The sequence below is a fragment of the Rhinatrema bivittatum genome, chromosome 19 (assembly GCF_901001135.1).
Source record: "Rhinatrema bivittatum chromosome 19, aRhiBiv1.1, whole genome shotgun sequence".
NCBI lineage: Eukaryota > Metazoa > Chordata > Amphibia > Gymnophiona > Rhinatrematidae > Rhinatrema > Rhinatrema bivittatum.
In genome coordinates, this window is record NC_042633.1 from 31,732,983 (window position 1) to 31,755,624 (window position 22,642).

The 22,642-nt window shown below is 45.3% G+C and overlaps 1 protein-coding gene and 1 long non-coding RNA gene across 7 annotated transcripts in view; both read left to right on the forward strand.

Annotated features, from left to right (window-relative positions):
• LOC115080445 (zinc finger protein 34-like) overlaps positions 1–22,642 on the forward strand; it is a 54,314-nt gene that overhangs the window by 27,165 nt on the left and 4,507 nt on the right. For 3 of the 6 annotated variants that reach the window (XM_029584612.1, XM_029584610.1, XM_029584611.1), the window contains 4 exons: positions 14,392–14,505; positions 14,625–14,726; positions 16,633–16,740; positions 19,343–19,450. In XM_029584612.1, the coding sequence (XP_029440472.1) occupies positions 14,392–14,505; positions 14,625–14,726; positions 16,633–16,740; positions 19,343–19,450 (432 nt within the window). The other 3 variants (XM_029584609.1, XM_029584608.1, XM_029584613.1) reach the window with 3 other exon arrangements.
• Positions 1,509–9,043, forward strand: LOC115080486. Its single transcript, XR_003853571.1, has 4 exons — positions 1,509–1,567; positions 3,639–3,880; positions 5,869–5,932; positions 6,241–9,043. It is a non-coding gene; the product is annotated as an uncharacterized LOC115080486 (long non-coding RNA).

Here is a 22,642-nt window from a genome sequence, read left to right on the forward strand (position 1 = left end):
GAGAAGGGAGACATTATCTTATACACATCAGGGAAGTGTCAGGGGAGGACGTGATGGAGAACTGTGAAAGGGGGAAACACTAGTTTATACATATAGGGGGGAGGACGTGATGGAGAACTATGAGAAGAGTAAGACATGTAAACGAGAAAAAGGCCCAATCAATTTCTGCAAAAAGAATGTATTAAGACAGGAAGAATATAAAAAAGCAAGGTAAGAGAAAGATTTTTACAAATAAACAGACCAATCCATCTTAGCGTTGAGACCGTGTGGAGACAGAGAGTTGAGAGTGAAGATCCAACCGCATTCATATTGGAGAAGAATACGGGAGAAATCACCTCCTTGGTTAGAGTGAAAAACGTTATCTATAATAATAATAATTAAAAAAAAAAAAGTTCTACGGATGAAGAATTCAGATCACAATCTACAGATTTGTTCATTCGTTTTCTAGAATGGGGATATCCTCGGTCTGTGATTTTAAAAAAAGCCTATAAACGGGCTTTGTATGCATTACTCCTACAATATCGACAAAAGCAAGAGGATACAAGTTTGACCTGTGTGGTTCGCTGCGGTGGTTGAGATCTTACCTAAACACTGGCGTTTTATCCCTTCACAACGCCTTTCAAGCGGATCCAAGATTTGCTTTTTCAAGAGGTCAAAATATTCGTGAGATGGTTGTCCATTCGAATTGTAATTTGCTTAGAAATGTAATTGAGGAATATACACCGAAGGGACATTTTACATGTGGTTCATGTGATATGTGCCCCCAAGCCCTTACGGGGTCCAAGTGGATACATCCGAGTTCCCATTAAAAAACAATTTTTAAATCAGCAACTTCTTGTGTTTGGGAGAAAGTAGTATATGTGATCCAATGCCCTTGTCAATTGATCTATGTGGGCAGAATGAAAAGAAAGATCTGTACAAGGCTAAGAGAACACACAAGTTGTCTTAAAACAGCCCAAATGACAGCTCCCTTGGAATCACATTGCATTAAATATGCTCGTGATTTTTCTGATCTGAAATGGAGTATTTTGGAACAAATCTTCAAATCAGATAGAGGAGGAGATCTGTTTGAATAAGCTGAGAACAATTCTGGATCTTTGCCCTTGATTCGATTCATCCCCTTGGTTCAAATGAAACTTTAAATTGGTATTCTCTTAGTTGATGAACTGTTTGAGGTTTGATTATAATGATCAAGTGGTAGTTTTTTTGGAGGAGGACCTGATGGAGAACTGCCTTGTGGTTCACATATTATGAATTGGTACGCTCGGGAATGAGGACCTGATGGAGAACTGCCATGCTGTTACCTTTGTTGAGTCTGTAGTACTACCTGATTGAAGACTACCAGCTATAGGCATAGCAAATAATGGAGGGGATGTTGTTCCTGGTTGAAGACTACCTAGATAGGCAAGGGCTTTTCTGGTCAGGTGATTTTCTCCCCGCGGCCATCTTGGTTTGAAGTAGCATATAAAAGGGGTAGGGTTGCAGGCCTCATTCTAAGACTGGCCTTACTAGAGTGAAGATGTGGCAGTGCTGCTGGAGGAACAACACAACACAACACTATAATAATGTAAGTACATGGATTTGGGTTTTTTTTGTTTCTGAGGTAGATGGATGTTTAATGCATGATATTGTTTTGGGGTTGGTTTATGTTTGATAAGTGTGGGAGTACTTTTATGCTCATTTGAAAAAGTTTTGTTCTGGGACTGTGGTGACTTTTAAATATTTTTGGTGACTTTTAAAGGTTTTTAAAAAAAATAAAATAACATAAATACATAGATAAGAACTTATTTAAAACCTCTTATATACTGGTGTTAGTGTGTACATTACATTGGTTTACATTATAACAAAAGCTTAGAAATACATTTATTTATTTATTTAAGGTTTTTTTATACCAGCATTCATGAAGAGCTCACATGTTGGTTTACATTGAACAGTGGTGCAATAGATATAACAATGAACATAGATAAAATGTGGTGAAGAGAAGCAGTTACAAACAAAAAACAAAACAGGGATGGGATCCATCAGGTCTAGAGGACACATATAAAGAGCAGGTAGTAAAATACTGCACGGAGCGGCAGTAGCCACAGAGGCATTCACGGAGCGGGATGCCAGTGGCCAGTGGTAGGTGTCCATATAAAGAGCAGGTAGTAAAATACTGCACAGAGCGGCAGTAGCCACAGAGGCATTCACGGAGCGGGATGCCAGTGGCCAGTGGTAGGTGTCCACCTTCACAGAGCGGAAGGATGGAGGGCTGTCATCTCCCAATTAAATAAATAATAAAAAAACCCAGGGATGGGATCCATCAGTTCTAGAGGACGCATATAAAGAGCAGGTAGTAAAACACTGCATGGAGCGGCAGTAGCCACAGAGGCATTAACGGAGCGGGATGCCAGTGGCCGGTGGTAGGTGTCCACCTTCACAGAGTAGAAGGATGAAGGGCATCCATCTCCCAATTAAAAAAAGAAAAGAAAAAAAGAAAAAAAAACAGGGATGGGTTCATGGGCTTATAGGTATTACCAATTATTAGGCTTTTCAATATTTGATGATAGTTAATGTGACTTTCAAGGCATTCTTCACTTTCGGTGCATGTCCGGCATGACTCCTTGCTTCAATGACAGGGGAAAAGAAAAACTGATACTTCACACATTTCCAGCATTGCCCTCTGCTTCATGGCAGAGAGCTATGCTGCCGCTTACCCAACTAATCAAACTTAATATTTCACTTGGAAGCAGCTCCAGCACTGCTCTCTACATTAATGGTGGGGGTGAAAAGGGAATTAGAACATAAGGTTACTAAGAGCCAAGAGAAACAGTTAAGTATGAGAACAAATGTGTGAAGCTTGCTGGGCAGACTGGATGGACCGGTTGGTCTTCTTCTGCCGTCATTTCTATGTTTCTATGTTTCTATGTTTCAATTAACAAGGACTATTGAACTGGGGTTGAGGAATTAGAGAGACAAAAGTTAATTATATACAATTATACAATATATAGCTGCTGTGTAGGGTATTTGCTGGTGAGGTGTGTTAATTGGAGTTTGGGAAGGCTTGCTTAAACAGCCATGTCTTGAGTCTTTTCCTAAAGGTTAGGAGGCATAGCTCATTTAACAGGGTATGGGCTGGGTGAATGCATAGAAGTATAGTGCAACTGGAAAATGGTTCTAAACCTAGGTAATTAAAGGGTCACAGCATCAGGTTCTTAACATAGTGAGAGAATTAAATAAAGAAAAGTAGACTTTCCTCCTGAATTGGCTCTTATAAAATTGAAGAGCTTAGGGTTGTTGGTCCCATATCAATGTCTGCATAAAGTTTTTTTACATAAAGTATGAGTTTATAGAAAATAAAGTTATATGACCGCTTTTGTTTTTGTGAGTTTGACTGTTTACTTAAGACATTTTATTCTGAGATGGCTGTAGAAACTGAGCTATCAAAAGAAGTAAATGTAGAGAACCTTCTTGTGAATTAGGAAACCCTTCTAGCTTTAAAAATATAAGAACTAGATATCAGGGAAATTCTCCTCAGGTAAAACTTGAAGAAATGTGGCTATATACCTTTTGAATAACTCTGCATTTGATATAAAATGTGACTGAGAAACAAGTTTGTTTTTTCTAAAAAACCACAGCTTTCTATATGTTCTGTAAAGAAATCCTCAGGTTTAGAAGAGCATTCACCAATACCAACCAAAGGTTTAATAAGAGACTGAATTATATAAGGAGACCCTGGCTGTGTCCTGCAAGGAAATGGCTTACATTCAAGTATAGCAAGCACTGTTCCTGTCCCCAGTGAACATACAGCTGTAAAAGACCTTGGAATTTGTATTCCTATGGATGGCCAAAATATGAGCTACAAATATCAACCAATATTACTGAAGATTTATGGTCAGAGGTAAGTGCATCAATTGTCCATTACTGATGGGAAGAAATGAATTTTTCAAGATGGTGCTGTTTCCTAAGATATGTTCTATGTACTTCAAATGTTACCATGCTGGCTATAAAGAGTTCAGATGTGCCTTTGCTAGATGTAGGGAATTTGGTTTCCCTAACCAAAACAGGAGCATTCCATTTAACTGGCAAAATTCAGTGTAGGAATTAGTGAAAGGCTGCAGATGGTGTCCTAGCTGTTCATCATCCTCCTGCACTGGCTTTTGTTCAGACAGGTTGTAGATTTGTAGTTAGCCTTTCAATAGGCCAGGAGCGCTGTCTCCTGCTGTTGTATTTTTCCTAATTATTGAAGGAAGGGGAGTCTGGTTTTTCCTTCAGGGTCTGCCTGCCAGTTGGACCTTGTTTATAATCCCTCTTTCTGGCAGCTTTTCCCTGAGAGCCTTGGTACCCCTTCACAATGGCTTAGGGAAGATTCTGGCAGACCTTGTGCCTCCTGTCTGACCTGATGCACAGGAGCTCCAGCGTTGGGTGACCCTTTCCCCAGGTGCAGACTGCAATCCAGAATTTGTTTAGCTTTGGGGCTGGAACCTTACCAGGCTAGCTCAAACAGGCTCTTGCTTTCAGGGCCTTGAGTCTTTGAAAGAGGAGGAGATTACTTCCAAGGCCCCAGGTGCTACAGGTGTCCCTTTGTGACATTCTTGTCCCTGGGAGAGGGGTATCCATACATCCCTAACAGGCCAGCACGCCTGACGTGTGCCCAGGCACCTCTCCTGGGCATGCAATTTTGTATTTAAATTAGGGCCTGTGCTAATAAGGAGGTGCTAGGGACACTAGCACCTCCTTATTAGCAGAAGCAGCAGTTGTCAGTGGGTCCAACAGCCGATGCTTAACTTTACTGGCATCTGTTTTTGAACCTGCTGACAGCCAGATTTTTAAATTTTTATATTTTTGGTGCCTCCGACTTATTGCTATGATAATAAGTCTGAGGGTGTACAGAGAAGCTGCACGTTTTACTTTCTGTATTTTGGCTGACTAGGCTCATTAACATGCATTTGCATGTGATAAGCACTATTAGTTTCGGGGTTGGCTGCATTTTCCATGCACTAATACCCCTTACAGTATAAGGGGTATCAGTAGTGCATCTAAAATGCACTGTTCTGTATCAGCCTGAAAGTGTGCTGTTTCAACAAAAAACCACTGGAGCCACTGTCGGTATCCAAAATCAAGTTTTTACTGTGGAAATTGTATGTAGAATAGCACAATAACTTATTTCACAGAGAAGGGTGACAAGTGGTGGTGGTGAGTCTCCATCAAATGACTTGTGAGGAGAGGTTGAAGGACCTGAATATGTATCCCCTGGAGGAGAGGAGGTGCAGGGGAGATCTGATACAGACGAAAGGTTTGAAGGATGCACAATCAACAAACCCTTTCTGTTGGAAAGAAATCAGTACAACCTAGGGGTCATGAAATGAAACTCTGGGGAGGGTGACTTAGAACCAATGTCAGGAAATAATTCTTCATGGAGAGGGGACTGGATGCCTGGAATGCCCTTCCAGAGGAGGTGGTGAAGACAAACAGTGAAAGATTTTAAAGGGGCATGGGATGAACACTGTGGATCCCTAAAGACTAGAGGATGGGAATGAAGAAGAGTACATGGGGGTAACCTGCTCAGTGTCTGTTACTACCCTTACCCAATAGGCCTTCATGCTGTTGATGACACTCCAATATTGCTCTCCACTTTAACATAGGGGGAAAAGAAAAAAGGGGAATCAGATTCAGACAGCAACCAAGGACACTAAGTTTTTAAGGTCTGGGAAAACAAATAAGATTGGGGGTAACTTGCTGATGCGGCTGTTACTACCCTTAACCAATAAGCTTGCTACCTTTGCTACCGTAAACTTGCTGGGCAGACTGGATGGACCATTTGGTCCTTTTCTGCTGTCATTTTTATGTTTCAGTCTTACTTTCACAATCTTTCTTCAATCTGTGCAGGAATCTATGGCAGAAGAACCAGAGAAACCGCTACCCTCCAGGACTTGGGAAAGTAGTCCACCAGGTGAGTAGGGTATCCCTTAGATGGGCAGGAAACCCCTTCCAACCTGGGAAAAATGTTAAGTTAGTCTCTGCCCAGAGATTGATTTAACTTCTTTTTATATACTGACATTCATGGAGCATATCATATTGGTTCACATAGAACAGGGGTATTATAATATTAGAAAGAAGGTTAAGATATATTCTCTCCCCATGGTATGAAAACACCAGATGGGTGGCCTCAGTGATCAACTTTTACTCAGTCTGCAGATCTTTAAGATCTCTTTAGTTCTTATACAGTTTCTTTTGTTCTTCTCTTTGAATCTCTGGAAGGATTCCCCTTGAAGCAAGCAGCTCTCTTGCCTCAAACAGGAAGGCAGGGCAGCCAACACATCCTCCTGGATCTTCAACTCAGTCTAGTCCCTAACTGAATTTAACACCAAAGTTCTTCCTTGCAGCACTTCCTTTCCTGATGGAGGGCAGGTCTGCCCCAACCTGCACAATCCCAGACACTGTTCCCTGAGCCCAGGTGGTGCACAGGCTCTCACAAGGCTCCTACCACTTAAAATATTAACTCCAAAAAAGATACCCAGAGGGAAAGTCTTAACAGCCAGTGAGTGGACTGGAAGACGACACCCCTCCTGACCCTGGACAGAACCACCAGGCAGCTCAAGATCACCTCCTCTTAGCAAACCTGAGCTATGTAGGCTCTGGAAGGGGACGGCCATTCCAGACCCCTATAAGGGAGGAGCTATGTATGAATGGTGCATCTCCTGAATTACTGACAGACTAATCCTCAACATCGATTACCCAGCACTTATTTATTTAAAGCTTTTTTTATACCAAGGTTCAGGTAACAGGGTTACTAATCACTTCAGTTTACATTTCAAACAGATGACATGAGCTATGTCTTACAGAGAACAAGGTACAATAACTTGGAAAAACAATATAACAGGGTAACATCAATATGATGAGGTGGGAACATTAAATGTACATACCCAAAGGTATCTTTAAGTGAAGGGGTTGGATTAGTGTAGAGTTGGTCTAGTATGGCCTAGAGCCAGCTGGAGAGGGGGGAAGGCTAAGAAGTTGAGATTGTAGCTTTATTAAAAGGTATTTGGGGGATGCCCTGGGTGAGAGCAGTTCGTTCATAGGAGCTGAGGAGGCTGAGCAATGTTATGAGAAGGCCTGACAGAACAACCAGGTTTTGAGCCTTTTTTTGACCAAGATTGGGCATTGTTTAGTTTAAACTATTTAAACTAAATTTAAATTATCTAAATTGTTTAGATTGGGCATTGATTAGTTCAGACTAATCCTCTGAACATCGATTACCTAGCACTTACTGGTAACCTGACAGGCTGGCCAGGCTACATACGTATCCTCACTTTGAGTTGAGGTTTTTCCACCCTTCCTGCCTCTGTTTTGGGTTCCCCCCTTGAGTAACGAGCTATTTTTGTCCCCATCTGGAGCTGTGCCCTTGGTACCAGCGATGCAGTATCCATTCTACTGGAAAAAGGGTGCATTTCTCCCTGAAGATTGGAGGAGTATCTGAGAGGACCTTTGCAGAGGGGAGGAAGGATTTGAAGGTATCTTTGAAACATTGCTGCTGTGAAGTTCAGTGACTTTTTGCTTCTCTGTGCTTTGGCTGAAAAGGCTGTGATTATTAGTGCTGTTTACAAGGATGGAGCAGGGCTTGTACTGGAACTATTGCAAAAGGGCCTTAGAACTATCAGTCTCCCCACTGGGAGCCCCAGAACTCGGATTGGTGAGAGAGGGTGTCATCAAGCACCTCTTATTACCTGTGTTCCCCTGGGTGCCAGCTCAAGCATCCATCTTGCCCAGGGGTTACATAAACAAACAAGCTTAAGTGGATTTTTGAGGCAAAGAAAACCCAGAATTGCTGTTGCAGAGAAATCTACCTGAGGAACATAGCTGAGAGGAGAGGGCAGCTGTTGGGCAGGAAGTTGGGTGCCAAAGAGCAGGGACTCCTACTGCTGTGGAGGAGGGATGCAGCTGGATAAGGAATGGAGGGAAAGACTGGGACCCAGGACCAGTGATGGGAGGAGAGAGGATGCAAGACATGGAGTGGGAGAGAAAGCAGGGGGAATATAGAGAATGCATGGCACAGTGCATTGGAGGAGAGGGGAGGATGCTTTGCTGGCCCTGCCACTACTAAAGGGAGAGCTGTCAGAGCAGCCACCGGTAAATCAAAGGGGTGGGATAATGCTGAATTTCAGCACTCGGCTCTGCCATATTATGTCTATGCCATTAGCAGAGGACCAGAGAACTATTTCTCTCGGTACAATAAAATATTATCCTGCAAACCTCTGGTATAATGTGTAGCAAGGCAATACTGATGGCAGTCACTTTTGGTCTGTTACAAGCTCCTATAATCAGTAAATGCTCAATGGACTTCTATAATCCTCCCTTTTATACTGTACTATGAGGCTGCAAGAAATGCAACTTAAGATCCAATGTACCACTTTAATGTAATTCATTCCTCCAAGTGACTAAACTTTTCAGATATCAAGTAATTTTCATTTTATCTTACATGTGTTCATTCTAATAACTCATGCTTGAATATATTAAACATGTACATAGCTTATGACATTTAATTCAAATCATGAATCACCAATGGTTAACATGTATACCTTATATCTAGGTATATCTCAAATGGATATATTTTAACAGACTATTATAATTAAACTAGTATTTAGTTTGGGATTAAGCTTGTATGAAATGTCTTCTCATGTGTCAATATGTAATGAACTTAGCTTTAGTCTTCACTGGATGCTTGTGACCACAGCTGGCTAGCGTGGGTTAACCTCTATCATATGCCCATGAGAAGCTTTAGATGTACTTGTGATGCTACCCACACAGCTTGAAATTCTGATATTTCTATTCAGTCTGGCACCTCTTGAACTTTAATTTCTTTTACCAACTATCCTCACTTAATAAACCAATAAGGGAAAACCTAACTCCTTATTTCACTTCTTCTTCTTTTCTGATGACTAAAGTATTGCTCCATGTATGCAATCAGGCACTTGTGTACTAGAACTTTATCTATTGCAAAATAAAAATAAACACTTCTCACTCTGGCCTAACCTGTCTTAATGTGTTTTTGTTGACTGAAAACATTCTTCTCCTTCAGGAATCAATCATGAATATCAGGATTCTAGGAACCCACGCCCTCAAACACACAAGACCTCCCTACTATAATTATTCAGGTTCTGATATTTACTATTACACACAGGCAAAATTTAAAAATGTCAGTTACAGCTAGTTGTACCCTTTTTGTGACAAGTGAGAACTGGTTTATCTACACCAGATTATCTCCCCCTACTATAATTCATGAAGTAAAAATTTTCATGACCACTAACACAACCTGAATTCCCAAAGTTTCATAGGGTCCTCTAACCCCCTTCCTCACAAGAATGAAGGTGAGGGGAGCCTCTTGATTACTGGCCAACAATGAAAGTGTTACTGACCTAAAGTCCTACTCTGTAGTATCTTGATGTGCTGAACACAAATGTGACCATGAAAAGTTTTTATTGCTCTTGTTTTGAAGATATTTAATATAGTTCACTTTCTATGTTTAGTCATGTAAATAAGCCTACAATGATGTAATATTGCATAATACCATCAGGCACACATCAGCCAGAGTTTATTACATCATTTTCTGATGCAATGCAGTCCTACTGCCCTGCTGCTGCTGAGTAAGCTGACCTCCGCAGTGTACAATAGGAAGCCCAGTCAGAAAGGGTGAGCATTTGAAATATTCCTGCTGGCTGACCCCTGCTGGACGCTCCGTAGAGATGCTCCCGAACAGGTGTACAAGAGACAAGCAAAGAAATCTAAGACCTAGTCTGACTTCATTTTTCAAACTGTATTAACTGTAGGTCTCCTACTATTGGCATCCAATTCAAGATGTAATTATATTATTGCATATTCCAAAAAACTAGAGCCAATTTTGCATTTTCAGTCACATTCGTGTTTAGTCAATTCTTATACATTTCCATGTGCTAATTTCATTTCTGTAACATGACTTTTGTGAAAACTTGCCCAGTGTTACAAGCACGAGGTTTTGAACCTTGCAGTCTCTCTAACGTTTCTTTTTTTTTTTTTACTTAAAAAGAGCTTGCACCCAGCACATTACTTATGGCCGTAGGCTCCCAGCAGCACCGCCTGTATTTATTAGGAGGGGGCCCGTTTTTATTTCCTTTAAACGTTGCAGCGCCGGATTCCCCTTTATTTTACCTTAACTTTCCTGGGGCAGGGGGAGCAGCCACCGCGCTCCAACACATGCGGCTCCGCCGCTTCTACTCGGAGCACGGCCTCCCTCCTCTCCAAACGTGGCGACCATCCCGCTGAAACCCTCTTCTCTGGGCCTTTCGGCCGGGTCAGCCCCGCGATGCAGCTACTCCTTGCTTTCTTAATGTTGCTCCCTTATCTCCAGTAATAAGGTTCACGTCCACGTGCGATTTGCAGCCAGCGATGTAACAAGGGAACGGGAACCTTCCTGCATGAGCTGAGGATGCACAAATCAAGGAGCGGAGCAGAGCCTGGGGAGGGCAGCGGTGGCAGAAGAGAGAAAGTGGCCCATGCGTTAGTCCTTTCTCCCCCTCCTGCTACTCAGCAGCAACACCGGGTCACCGTCACTCCAAAGCGCTCAGGTCTGCTAAGATCGACTTTAGGGGACCTGGACCTTGCGCCATTCCTTAGCAGAGTTTATCTTATCAATCCGCCTTTCCCAATAAAAGCAAAGTACTTTCTCATACATCGAATATAAAACCCCTCCTCGCTTTGGTTTATTTCCGGACACATTGCGATTTCACAGCCTTTAATCCTGGGATGTTCAGCCACGCCGGTATCCCTCCAGCTCTATCTCTATGGATCCACCTTAAGGAGGCGGGGTCTCCCCAGCATGCACCGGGCGAAGCAGCATGACGTCAGCAGGGGGGCGTGTGCTTTCTCTTGCTCGAGCCGGAAGGACTGGGATTAAAAGCGAAAATCCTTCTGCTTCCCTAGGGCTAGAGCTCCCTGCAAGCACCAGATCTACGGAGGGGCTTTATCCGAGTCCCCCAGGAATCAGCCGCGCCCCCTCCTCTCCTGTTCATCTTTCTCAGCCTCTGAGCAGGAACAGGGAAATCTCCAGCCTGTATCCTTCCCTGCAGCTGCAGAATTCAGAGGGAAATGTCTGCCCTGCTCTCTGATCCGGTAAGAGATTCTTCTCTCTCCCCCTGTATACAGGACACCCGCACTTAAAGGGAAACTTTTCCCTGTGCAGCTCCTGCAGCCTCCCCTCCTCACAGCACAGGGCAAAGATCTTTACCTACAGGGGAAGGTTTGAGTTCTGCTCCCCCTGAGATCAGCAGACTTTATCTGAGACCCCCAGGAATCAGCCGGGCCCCCTCCTCTCCTATTCATCTTTCTCAGCCTCTGAGCAGGAACAGGGAAATCTCCAGCCTGTATCCTTCCCTGCAGCTGCAGAATTCAGAGGGAAATGTCTGCCCTGCTCTCTGATCCGGTAAGAGATTCTTCTCTCTCCCCCTGTATACAGGACACCCGCACTTAAAGGGAAACTTTTCTCTATGCAGCTCTTGCAGACTTCCCTCCTCCCAGCACAAGGAAAAGTTTGAGTTCAGCAGAGATTAGTGGGGGATGTGCAGTCTTTCTAACATGTGTGCACACATAAGCATGCAAATATAGAACATAGAAATGTGACAGCAGAGAGAGACCATACGGCCTATCTAGTCTGCCCACCCACACCAACTACTTAGCTCTACAATCCCTGCCAGTCCCTCAGAGATCCCATGCTTTATTGAATTCAGATACTGTCCTAGTCTCCACCCCCTAAAGGGGGAGGCCGTTCCATGCATCCACCACCCTCTCTCCTGAGAAATATCACTCCTGAATCTACCCCTCTTCACTCTCATCCCATGTCTCCTTTCCTTTGGAAAGAAGCTAGCCTTCTGTGCAGGGAAACCTTGGAGCTATTTAAATGCCTTTCCTCCGGGGTGTACAGGTTTAGATCTTTAAGTCTATCCCTGTGTGCTTTAGAATGAAGACCACTGCCCATTTTAGTAGCCTCCCTCTGGCCAGGCTCCATCTTGTTTATTTCCTTCTGAAGGTGCAAACTCCAGTCCTGTACGCAGGATTCCAAGTGAGGTCTCACCAGCGAGCTATACAGGAGCAATATCGCCTCCCTGTTCTGCTGGCCATTCCTCTCCTTATGCAGCCAAGCAGCTTTCTGGTTTTTGCTGTTACCTTATCCACCTGTTTGTCACCATAAGATCACCTCTAGGTCCTGCTCTTGATTTGTGTTTAGAAGAATTTCACCCCCTATGCTGCAGCCCAGATCCAGGACTCTGTAGTTCTTAGCATTAAATCTTAGCTGCCAACTTTAGACCATTCCTCAAGCTTCACTACAGCCCACCTCATATATTCTTGGCTGTCTACCCTGTTGCTGATTTTGGTCTCATCCACAAAAAGACAAATCTTTCCTGTCAATCGTTCCACACTGTCACTCATGAAAATGTTAAAAAAAAAAAAAAAGGGTCCAAGGACCAATCCCAGTGGCCCACAGCAGGTAACCTCTCCTCGCAGTGAACTCCATTTACCACTACGCCTCCAACTCAACCAGTTTCAAACCCAGTCAGTCACTTAAGGGCCTATACTGAGGGTGCTCAGTTTATGTATGTGGCCCATGCGGAACAGTGTCAGAAGCCTTACTGACATCCAAGTACATTACAAGTAGCGCATGTACACTCACACTTTGGGGACACATTCTCATTCACATACAGGAACATACTCCTACATGCACACACTCTCTCACACACATACATACACACACACAAATATGTGCACACTCTCATTCACTCTCTCTCAGGCTTCCACACTCTCTCTCCTCACGCCTGAGCCCAGAACTCTCCACTTTCCTACCTTCAGACACCAACTCACCAGCCTCTGTCTCTGCCATCTGTTCAACTGCTGCTGCTGCCTCCTTCCAGCCCACACAGAGTGATGCCTCTGGTCCAGATGTGCTGATGTCTTCTTCCAGCTGTTGAATCTGCCAACAGCTGAGATTTCCAGTATTTCTCTAGAGAGCAGGAAAGCTATACAAAATATTGGAGCTTATATATGTTATAATGTCCTGCTCTCACTGACAGAGGCCATCTTACACAATCTAATCAAGCTGGGGGCTGAGGGTGTCCTGTTTGCTGTTCCAGGCATCGGTCACGTTCAGGGACGTCGCTGCTTATTTCTGGGAAGCGGAGTGGGGCATTTTGGGAGAATGGCAGAAGGAGCTGTACAGGAAGGTCATCAAGGAGATTCACGGCGTCCTCGTGTCACGGGGTAAGTCTGCCTTTTCTGTTATCTACTGCCCACAGACTCGTTGCAGGATGGGAGCTGCCATTTTATCAGGGCTGGACAAATCCCAGGTACCAGGTCCTATGGGCACCTAAAATTTAGGGCCTGGCTCCTGGTGCTGTTGTGGCTCTTCAGGGCCCAGTGAGAGACTCCACCCCTGCAGGCCCGGCACAACTTGCTGCTCTGTGCTGCAAGGTAAATCCATTCTCTGTTCAACCAGAGGCTTCGTACAAGACCAGCTGGAGTCAATTGCTCTTTTCTCTACATTAAAAGATGGCACAGGGGAACAGGAGGGAGGATTTATCGCTCTGACTCCCTCCTGAGAATCACAACTGCTACATAAGGGTCTTATGTGTTAGCTCTGCACCAGATAACTCTGTACAACAAGTGGTGGTAATCTGATGTCCCGGGTGAAATATCTCTGGGCAAATGGCTCAGAACCAGCCCATTTCCTCCATCTTTCTGGGCCACCTGTCTTGCATGCACTGACTTACAGGATCTGGCCTGCCCTGTGTTATTGGCGATGGCCCATAAGGATATGCTGATACGCAGCACGTCGGGCTGCCTGGGAACACTGCTGGAGGATGGTGGTGTTTGTATAATGCAGCAGCTGAGGAGAATGGGAGGCTAGGGGGTCACAGGCCAAGCCCATCCTACCAAGAGCCTGAAAAAGAATGGAGGTCAGCAGCAATGGCAGAAGAAGGGAATAAGGATGAGAGAAACAGAGGAGAGAGAGTGATAAGTGATGAGAGCGCCTGTGAGTGGGTGAAAGAGCGTATGATTGAAAGAGTGCTCTAGATCCTGTTCTTTTTAAGTGTTAGGGCGTAATAAGGAGCAGGGTCTCCTGCTCTCCAGGAGGGCCCAGGGCTTGCAGAAAAGGTTGACACCTGCAGTGCCTCCATCTTGGAGGGACAGGAATCAAAACAACGGCACCAGAAATCCTCCCAGGTTTTAATTCTAATCAAGTGATCGTCTGCAGCCTTCTCCTCTTGCCAGGGTTTCTCATCCAAAGACGCCCGCACTCCCACTCGTCCATCAGAACAGGAAGCGGATGAAACCCCGGCTCTTCTAAAAGTGGAAGTTAAAATGGAATTTTGTTACCTTTATTGGCAGGTTATTCAATTCTGAACCCTGATGTGATATTCAGGATTAAGAAGGAAGATGAGAAATATTGCACTCAACCCTGTGAGCGGGAGGGAAAAGAAACCATGAAGGACCCCAGCGTGAGTAAGTAAATGTTCTGCATTTAAAGGGCTTTCAGTTTTCAGACGTAAAATCCCTTCCCTAATATAACATTAGCAGGTGCTGGGTGACTCCTTCTAGCCAGGTTTGTTTTCTCATCCCAGGCCTTCCCATCGTAACGTCTGTGTTCTCACTGAGCGTTAAACAAGAGGAAGATCTGCCCTCCACGGAGCCTCCTGAATCAGAGATTCCCCCTCCTGTAACAGGTGAGTATCCGACTCGACTCCTCCTGGACACCTTCAGGAATTCAGCACAGAGGCAGCAAGAGGCTGTCACCCTCCCTCCTGCTCCCCCTTATCTGTTCCCTGCTCTAGATGGGTTGGGCTGGCTGAGGGGCACCTGACAGGGTTCTGGGACTGGAAGGGTTGTAGGGGATGCCAGGGGGAGCCTGACCAGCAAGCAGGGATGGATTTGGACAGATCTCAACCCCAGCCACTAATATAAAGTTTCCCCCTATGCTCATAATTCTCTGAAGGTGAAGGTAGCGGCGCTGTCTTCTTCTAGAGGATGGGTTCAAGGTAGGCCGCTGTCCTCTCATCCAAATGTTAACCTTTATATTAGGTTAACATATAACAACGAAAACTCTATAAGGTGATACCTTGCTCTTGGACTCATTTAATACATTTCTGGGCTAGCTTTTGGGAGCTACTATTCCCTTTGCTGGTGTGGTGGGTGTGGGAACCCTTTGTGCTGTGGTGTAGTTGACGCAGCCTCAAGGATGAAACCCCGCGGCCTACGCCGGCAGCGGGCAGATGCCCTATAGTGGGGCCAGTCTGGAGGGAACCCTACGAATCTGAACCCTCTCTCTCGTAATCACTAAGGGCACTCTGCAGGACAGAGCCTACAACTCACAAATCCTTTGCGCCAAACAAGTGGCGATCAGAAAAGACCATCTTCAACCTGGGTATTCTCAGCGAAATAGACTTCAGCGGAGCAAAAACGGAGACACTGCCAAGTTCAGATACGTAAGCGGAACCAGGATCCAAAGTGACGGCCTGATGCGCTTATCACCTCCCAAGGATCGAGAGCCATTTGGATGAGCGGAGAGCGGCCTACCTCGAACCCATCCTCTCTAAGAAGACAGCGCCGCTACCTTCACCTTCAAAGAATTATGAGCAGAGCCCTTCCTGCAAAAAGTCAGGTGCACTCTCCGGAACACGCTGACACCCCGAGCACCAGTCCTCAAATACACCAACGAAGTGGAAAGCTTCCTCGCCCTCAGAAGGGTGGATACGAGCTCAGCAAAACTCTTCTTGATTAATCTTGCCCTCTCAAGAGCCAAAATCAACCAGGTCCTCATGAAAGAGGGAGCCCTGACCTGTGTTCCCTTCAAGGAGGGACTAGGGGTGTGCATTTTTAATTTTTTTAACACACAATTTGAGTGCCAGTATTAGGGTTGCATTTCTGTACATAGCACAAAGCAGGATGCATGGGAGGGACCATGTAAGACCTGTGAGCGATGCTCTGAAATGTATGAGCGATCGCTCACGCGCTCAGCTGAGAGGGAACTCTGACCCTGGCCCAGAAGTTTCTTGTGTGTGGGAAGCCTGGTGGCAGCTTGGAGTCAGGAAATCGGTGATCTCCGACCAGACAAGTTGCTTTTGCATCCCTACCAGCACACGGAGGCAGAGGACTAAAAAGCTTTTGTAGGCACTGCTGCTTAAGAGTGCCACTTGCAGCCCGCAGTATCTCTCTCTCTCTCTCTCTCTCTCTGTGCATAACCCAATTATCTGGACCGGTCTGCTTTGTAGGCAGAGGAGTGAAGGATTCAATCCCCTCTGAGATGCTGGCCTGGTATGCCTTGACTTATGACTGGATTTCCTTTTTCTACAATTTGGATATGCATTTGAATTTTTTTTTTTTTTTTTTTTTTTTTTGGTGTATCAATACTTTTGTGTACAAGATGATTGTTCTTGGATTTATTATATACATTGATATAAAAATTAAACAATGATCAGGATGTTGTTGGAAGGGATTTCTGCTGACGCTCGGCACAGCAGCTCCCTCTTTTGCTTAGCTGGGCACTGGTGGCATAATTCTGAGTTCACTTGCATGAATAACGGAGGCTCTAGGGTACCTTTTCTAACATATAACTATCTCTTCTTGTAACAGGCTCCCCCAATGTCAAACCGGACCTTTTAATCCGATTTAAGCAAGAGGGCATCAAGACTGAGCCCCAGGAGTGTGAGGAAGGAGGAGACGTGGCGATCCCAGGCGCAGGTGACGGAGCGTGACGTAAAGCAGAGAGAGGCCTCCTATGGACCAGACCCAGCATGAATGACTGAAGCGTTATAATTAAAACCCCTGACTTCTGTTCTTTTTCCATTATTGCTGCTTTTCTATTTTCATGTTACACTTTTTTTTTTTGCCTCATTTCTTCTCCCTTTCCCTCTCTCATTCTCCCTCACCAAGTCCCTACGGCCCATCCATCTTCCCATAGGCACTAACTCCAGTCCTGGATGAAGTCTCTCCTTTGTATTCTCTGTACCTTCCCTTCCTCTATCCCCTATTAGTTTTATCATTCATCCTTCCATCGTCCGTCACTGTTTCTGTCCCCTCTCGGTGCTGCTCCAGGGTGCAAATCCTTCCTCCCACCCTATACGTTAGCATTTCATTTTCTCCACAGCCTTCCCTGATGCAGCAGTTTATTGGGTTGTACGTTCCTAGGGGGAAACATTTCAAAGGCCCCTAACAACTGTCCTGTCTGCAACTTTTTCTCACAGAGTTTACAGAAGGGATGCACCACTTTATATTAATATGAACTTCATAGCCACCATCTGACTTAGTTTTTTTATTAATGTACAAAGCCTGTGCCCAGCAGAACTGCAGCGTTCTACCTTCATAGGGGAAGTGCAATGTGCATAATGTACAAATTCACCTCCATAACAGCAGCACGAGCTCTCCCCTTCAGGCACCTTGGGAATAAAGCAAAAAAAAATAGGGTCTATAAACATCTTACTGCAAAATAACACCCATGTAATTAAAATTGAAATCTCTACAAAATTTTAATATCAGAAAATTCAGTTTGCATATCAATCTAAACATATAACATAATTCATAACAAAAAAGCATCTCAAACTAACAACCAAGCGTTCAGTACATTCAAATATATCCACTTAATATAAAAAAAAAATGCATTTAAATGACGAATGCTTTTTTTTTTTTTTGTGTCTGGATAACACAAAACCCTGCAAATTATCAAGGTAGGTAGAGCAAACCTGCCATCCCAAAACAACACTAGAGCCCAGGACTCAAATATCGAAAACCCTAGCTATGAAAAAGCAAAACTGCAAATATTTATGCCAGGCCCCCTCTTCTATAATTATAACATCGAGAGCGCTACACTGTGTGCAAAAGTACATAACACAGACCCTGATCTGTAGAGTGTACTCTCTAATCAAGACAAACGTACAGGGCACACTTTGTTTCTTAAGAAAATGGCTACAATCAATCAGAAAGGTGGGCTTTTAGATGGGAGCACGACGCACCAACTCGGAAAGCCTGTTCTAAGCGTCTGGTGCAGTCGGATAGGAAGCAGAGAGTTGGGTGTTGGCAGTGGAGGAGAAGCGACGAGATAGTGACTTGCCTGATCAGTGGAGTTCACAGGAAGGGATGGAAGGAGAGGCAGTGAGAGCTCTTGTAGGTGAGTAACAAGACTCTGCCCTGTATGTGGAAACGGGCAGGGAAAGGATGTAGTGACCTGAGAAGAGCAGTTATGTGGGTGAAAGGTAAGTCATGCAGCTGAACGCTGGCTAAATTCTAGTGGGGAGAGAGGGTTCACTGGGAGGCCTGTGAGGTGATCAGAAAGGAAGGGCTGGATTTTCGTGGGGTGTTAGAGAAAGAAATGACACACACTAGCAGGGCTTTGGATATGCATAGAAGAGTAGAAGATGACCCCTGGGTTGAGGGGACTGGGAGGGTAACAGTATTATCCATAGAAATAGAGACGGGGGGAAGATAAGTTATGTCTTGACGATGTTGAGTTTAAAATCAGGTCCCACGCGTTCAGGTCAAATTTTATCACCAAACAGTTAAAGACTCAACTTGAAGAGTTAAACATAGGACCATCCAAGTTCAGTAAAGCATTAATGGCAGATTCGTTAAGTTATACACAGTAACATTAAAGTCAAGTAAAGTAGTATTGAATTTTGAGTCTTTGCCTGTTTGGTGATAAAGTTTGACCTGGATGCCTGGGACTTGATTTTACGAGTTGTTTGAGTGGGATTTGTCTCGCCTAGCGGTTTTCACAAGTATTGCTACACAAGCAGTTTTTGAAAAAAAAATGTTTGATTAAAAAAAACCCATATTTAAACAAGTGGGATTTCTGTCACATGATAGGGTGGAAGGGGGCGAGACCAGACGGCAACCATAAGGATGGTGCTCTGTTAAGTGGTCAACATATGAAACTACCATTCTTCCACTTTACAATTATTTTGGTTTGATTAAGTTGTTTTGAACAGAAGTATCACACCTCTTTTTTTCAGTTGTAGGCGGGGGTTACTACTAATACTTTTTGGTGACATTTTGGGGCAGGGCAGCAGCCTGACACCTGTAAAGGTGCAGTGCCCAGGGTTCATGCTCCTCTCGCCTCCCCTGCCTCATCCCGTCCAATGGGCTGGCCCAGCATTACAGCACCTCTAGGGCGGTAGCACTTATGGCAGAGGTCATATTGGCCATAGGCTAGCAGCACCTCTGACAGAGGGTCATTAACTCTTCCACCAAGAGGGATACATGTTCACAGAATTCCCATCATCTCTTTTACCCAAATGCTCAATATCCAGGACTATTTAAAAGCTGAAGATATTTCCTATTTTTATAACAGGCAGCCGAGGTTACAGTCCTGATCCCACCATACAGATTCTGAAAATAGAAGAGCATCATGTCAGCGACCAACTGGAGGGAGGAGAGGAGGATACGGATAGCAAGAGCGGTGAGCAAAGAATTCCTTTATAAGAAAATGCTTGCCATGGAGTATTTAAAACTTTACAGATAGCGGCTAAACATTTTTATTAGTTTTGTTACCTTTTTATTAATATCCCATTTCCTAGCGTGTAGCCAGATGGATTCAGGACCAATGGGATTATGCTTCCCTGCCAGTAAATGGAGACTGAGTCAGGTTTCATCCTAGATACACCGCTGCAGTGACCTCAGCTCTTCAGTATTTCTCAGTCTCCAGCAGATAGTGGATGTGCCTCTCCCTATGGGGATCGCTGTACCTTTTGGAAGAAGAAATTTTACTTTTAAATTGGAGAAAAGACTCAGACCCGCTCTCCTACGGTGATACCTAATGGTCCCTCCCCCAGTTGAGAATTCCTGAGGTGATTGCCGAGATCCCTCAGAGCTGTACCTTGGTCCAGTAGCTGGTTCCTGGCATGGACTTTGCTGTTCAAGCAGCTGAAAGGCAACAGGTGCAGGAAGCCGAGCTCGGTGGTGATGGCCAAAGGCCTTTCCCCCTGCAGCCAGAGACCAAGGATTTCTTCAGTCTCCTTGCTCTGTGCGCCGTACCAACCTTGTTCCCTATCCCGTTGGGGTAAGGGGAAGTGAGCTTCCAAGCGGGTTGAGCGGCCTCCCAGTGGGCTAAACCCCACTTTAGGCTTGGTTGGCATACCCCATGATAGGCCGCAGTGGCGCCATCTTGCGCGCATTTTTCTGCATGCTTTATTGCCCACCATAGAGCGTCAGTACGCACAGTGTGTGTCGGCTCTGCGCATGCATTGTGTACATAACGTCGCACCCATACTACCTACATATTGCAATCTGGCAAGAACATCGTCTCCTACGCATTGCGGTACTGGGTCACCATTATCCATTCTGGGCACTGCCCTTTGGCTTGGCCACTGCCCTGAGACCTTTTTCCAAGATTTATGGTGGTTGTAGTGGCAGCATTGAGAAAAGGACTCCTGGTGCACCCGTACTTGGATGACTGGTTGATTCGGGCAAAGTCCGTGGAAGAGTCTCCATGTGACCAACAGGGTAACCTTGCTTCAGGAACTCAGTTGGGTCATAAACCTGCACAAAAGCAGTCCTTGGAATATGTGGGAGTCTGGTTTGACACAAAGCAGGGTGAAGTCTTCCTACTGACCACGCAGATAAGGAAGTTGATGTCCCAAGTGCGTCTGATTAATACGATACGCCCAACGGGTTGGAGCTATCTTCAAGTCCTCAGTTTGATGGCGGCAGCCCTGGAAGTAATGCCATGGGCGAGGGTACACGTGTGACCACTTCAATGCTCCCTGCTGTCATGTTGGAGCCCCCCTGTCTAAGACTATTCGATTCACCTCCACTTACTGATGGCAGTATGTTCTCCGTTCCAGTGGTGGCTGCAGGAAGCTCATCTGGGCAGGGGGATACCCCTGTCCCCTCCGAACGGGCTGCTCCTCACAACAGATGCGCGCCTCGAGCTGGGGAGCTCACTGACAGGAACTGATGGCCAAGGGGGTGTGGGACCAAGAAAGAGGCCTGGAAGCCCGGGCAGTCAGATTGGCGTGTCTACAATTCAGCCACATACGCCAGGGTCAAGCGGTCTGCATAATGTTGGACAATGCAACGGTAGCCTACATTATTTATTTTATTTAGTTGTTAGCTTTTTTTTATACCGACATTCATGGGTACATCATGCTGGTTTACAGGATAACTGAAAGGGGGAAATTACAAAAAAACAGGACACAGAGAAAAATATAAGGACCGTACCAGCTGCCGAGCAGGGTACCGAATTATATATAGCATTGCAAAAAATTATACATACAAAAAGGTACTAAATCAAGCATTGCAGTTCTACGTTCGAATCTATAAGTAAATAACTGTGTATAATTATCTATAGGATTAAATAAAAGCTAAATACAATATTGCTGTTGAGATGGTAAGAGGTATAGGAACAGGAGAGGGGGGAAGGTATCTGAATAGTAGCGGGGGGGGGGGGAATAAGACAGGTTATAAGGGGAGGCGAAGAGTATGAAGAGGAAAGGGAAAAGAGGGACTAGGTGGGATCGGAGACGGGGTAGGCCAATTTGAAGAGCCATCTCTTGACCCCTTTTTTAAATTTCCGGATGCAGCGTTCTAATCGGAGCTCAAGTGGCGTAGTGTTCAGAGGGTGGAACCAAAAGGCAGCAAGTGTCATAGGAGAGAGATCTCCTTATGGAATGGGCGGAAATACATCTACAGGTGATCTCAGCCTCCCACATCGCAGGAAGAGCCAACAGCAGAGCAGGCTTTCTAAGCAGGGAGAGTCTGGAGCCAGGAGAGTGGGGGTTGTCGGCCAGAGCTTTTCAACTGATAATAGATTGCTGGGGTCTCCCGTCCATTGAGCTGCTGGCCGCATCTCAAAATGTGAAGGTTCCCTGATCCTTCAGTCGCAGAAGAGATCGGTTGCCCCTGGGAATTGAAGCTCTCAGTCAGACCTGGCCGGAAGAGGAGCTGCTATCCACCTTCACTCGGTAGCCCCTCCTAGGCAGGGTCATTTGCAGAATTGAGCATCACAGGGGATTAGTCCTACTAGTAGCTCCAGATTGGCCCAGGCGTCCGTGGTTTGCGGACAGGCGGAGACTCCTGGTGGCCTCCCTGTGCCTCCCACCACATAGGGACCCGGACCTTCACGAGGATCCGACTCTCTTCTGCCTTATGGTCTGGCCTTTGAGAGGGCTCGCCTGCTGAAGCGTGGATATTCGGTGGCAGTAATTGCCACCTTACTCCACGTGCGGAAGTTCTCTACAGCCCTAGCATATGTGCGGGTTTGGAGAGTATTTGAAGCCTGGTGCGAGGAACGCAGTGTTTCCCCCTTGGGCGCTCAAAATTCCACTGTTCTGGAATTTTTGCAGGATGGCTTGAATAAAGGTTTGACCCTTAACTCCTTGAAGGTCCAGGTGGCGTCTCTCTCCTGTTTCAGGGGCGACGTGAACGGAACCTGCCTGTCGGCTCATCCAGACATGACCTGTTTTCTGAAAGGGGTGAAGCACCTCCGGCCACCCCTACGGTGGCCGGTTCCCTTGTGGAATCTTAATCTGGTATTGGAGTTTTTGGCAGGGCCTGACTTTTGGCTGCTGCACAGTCTTTACTTGCATTTATTAACCCTGAAAATGGTGCTCCTGGTGGCAATATGCTTGACACATCGCATCTCTGAACTACA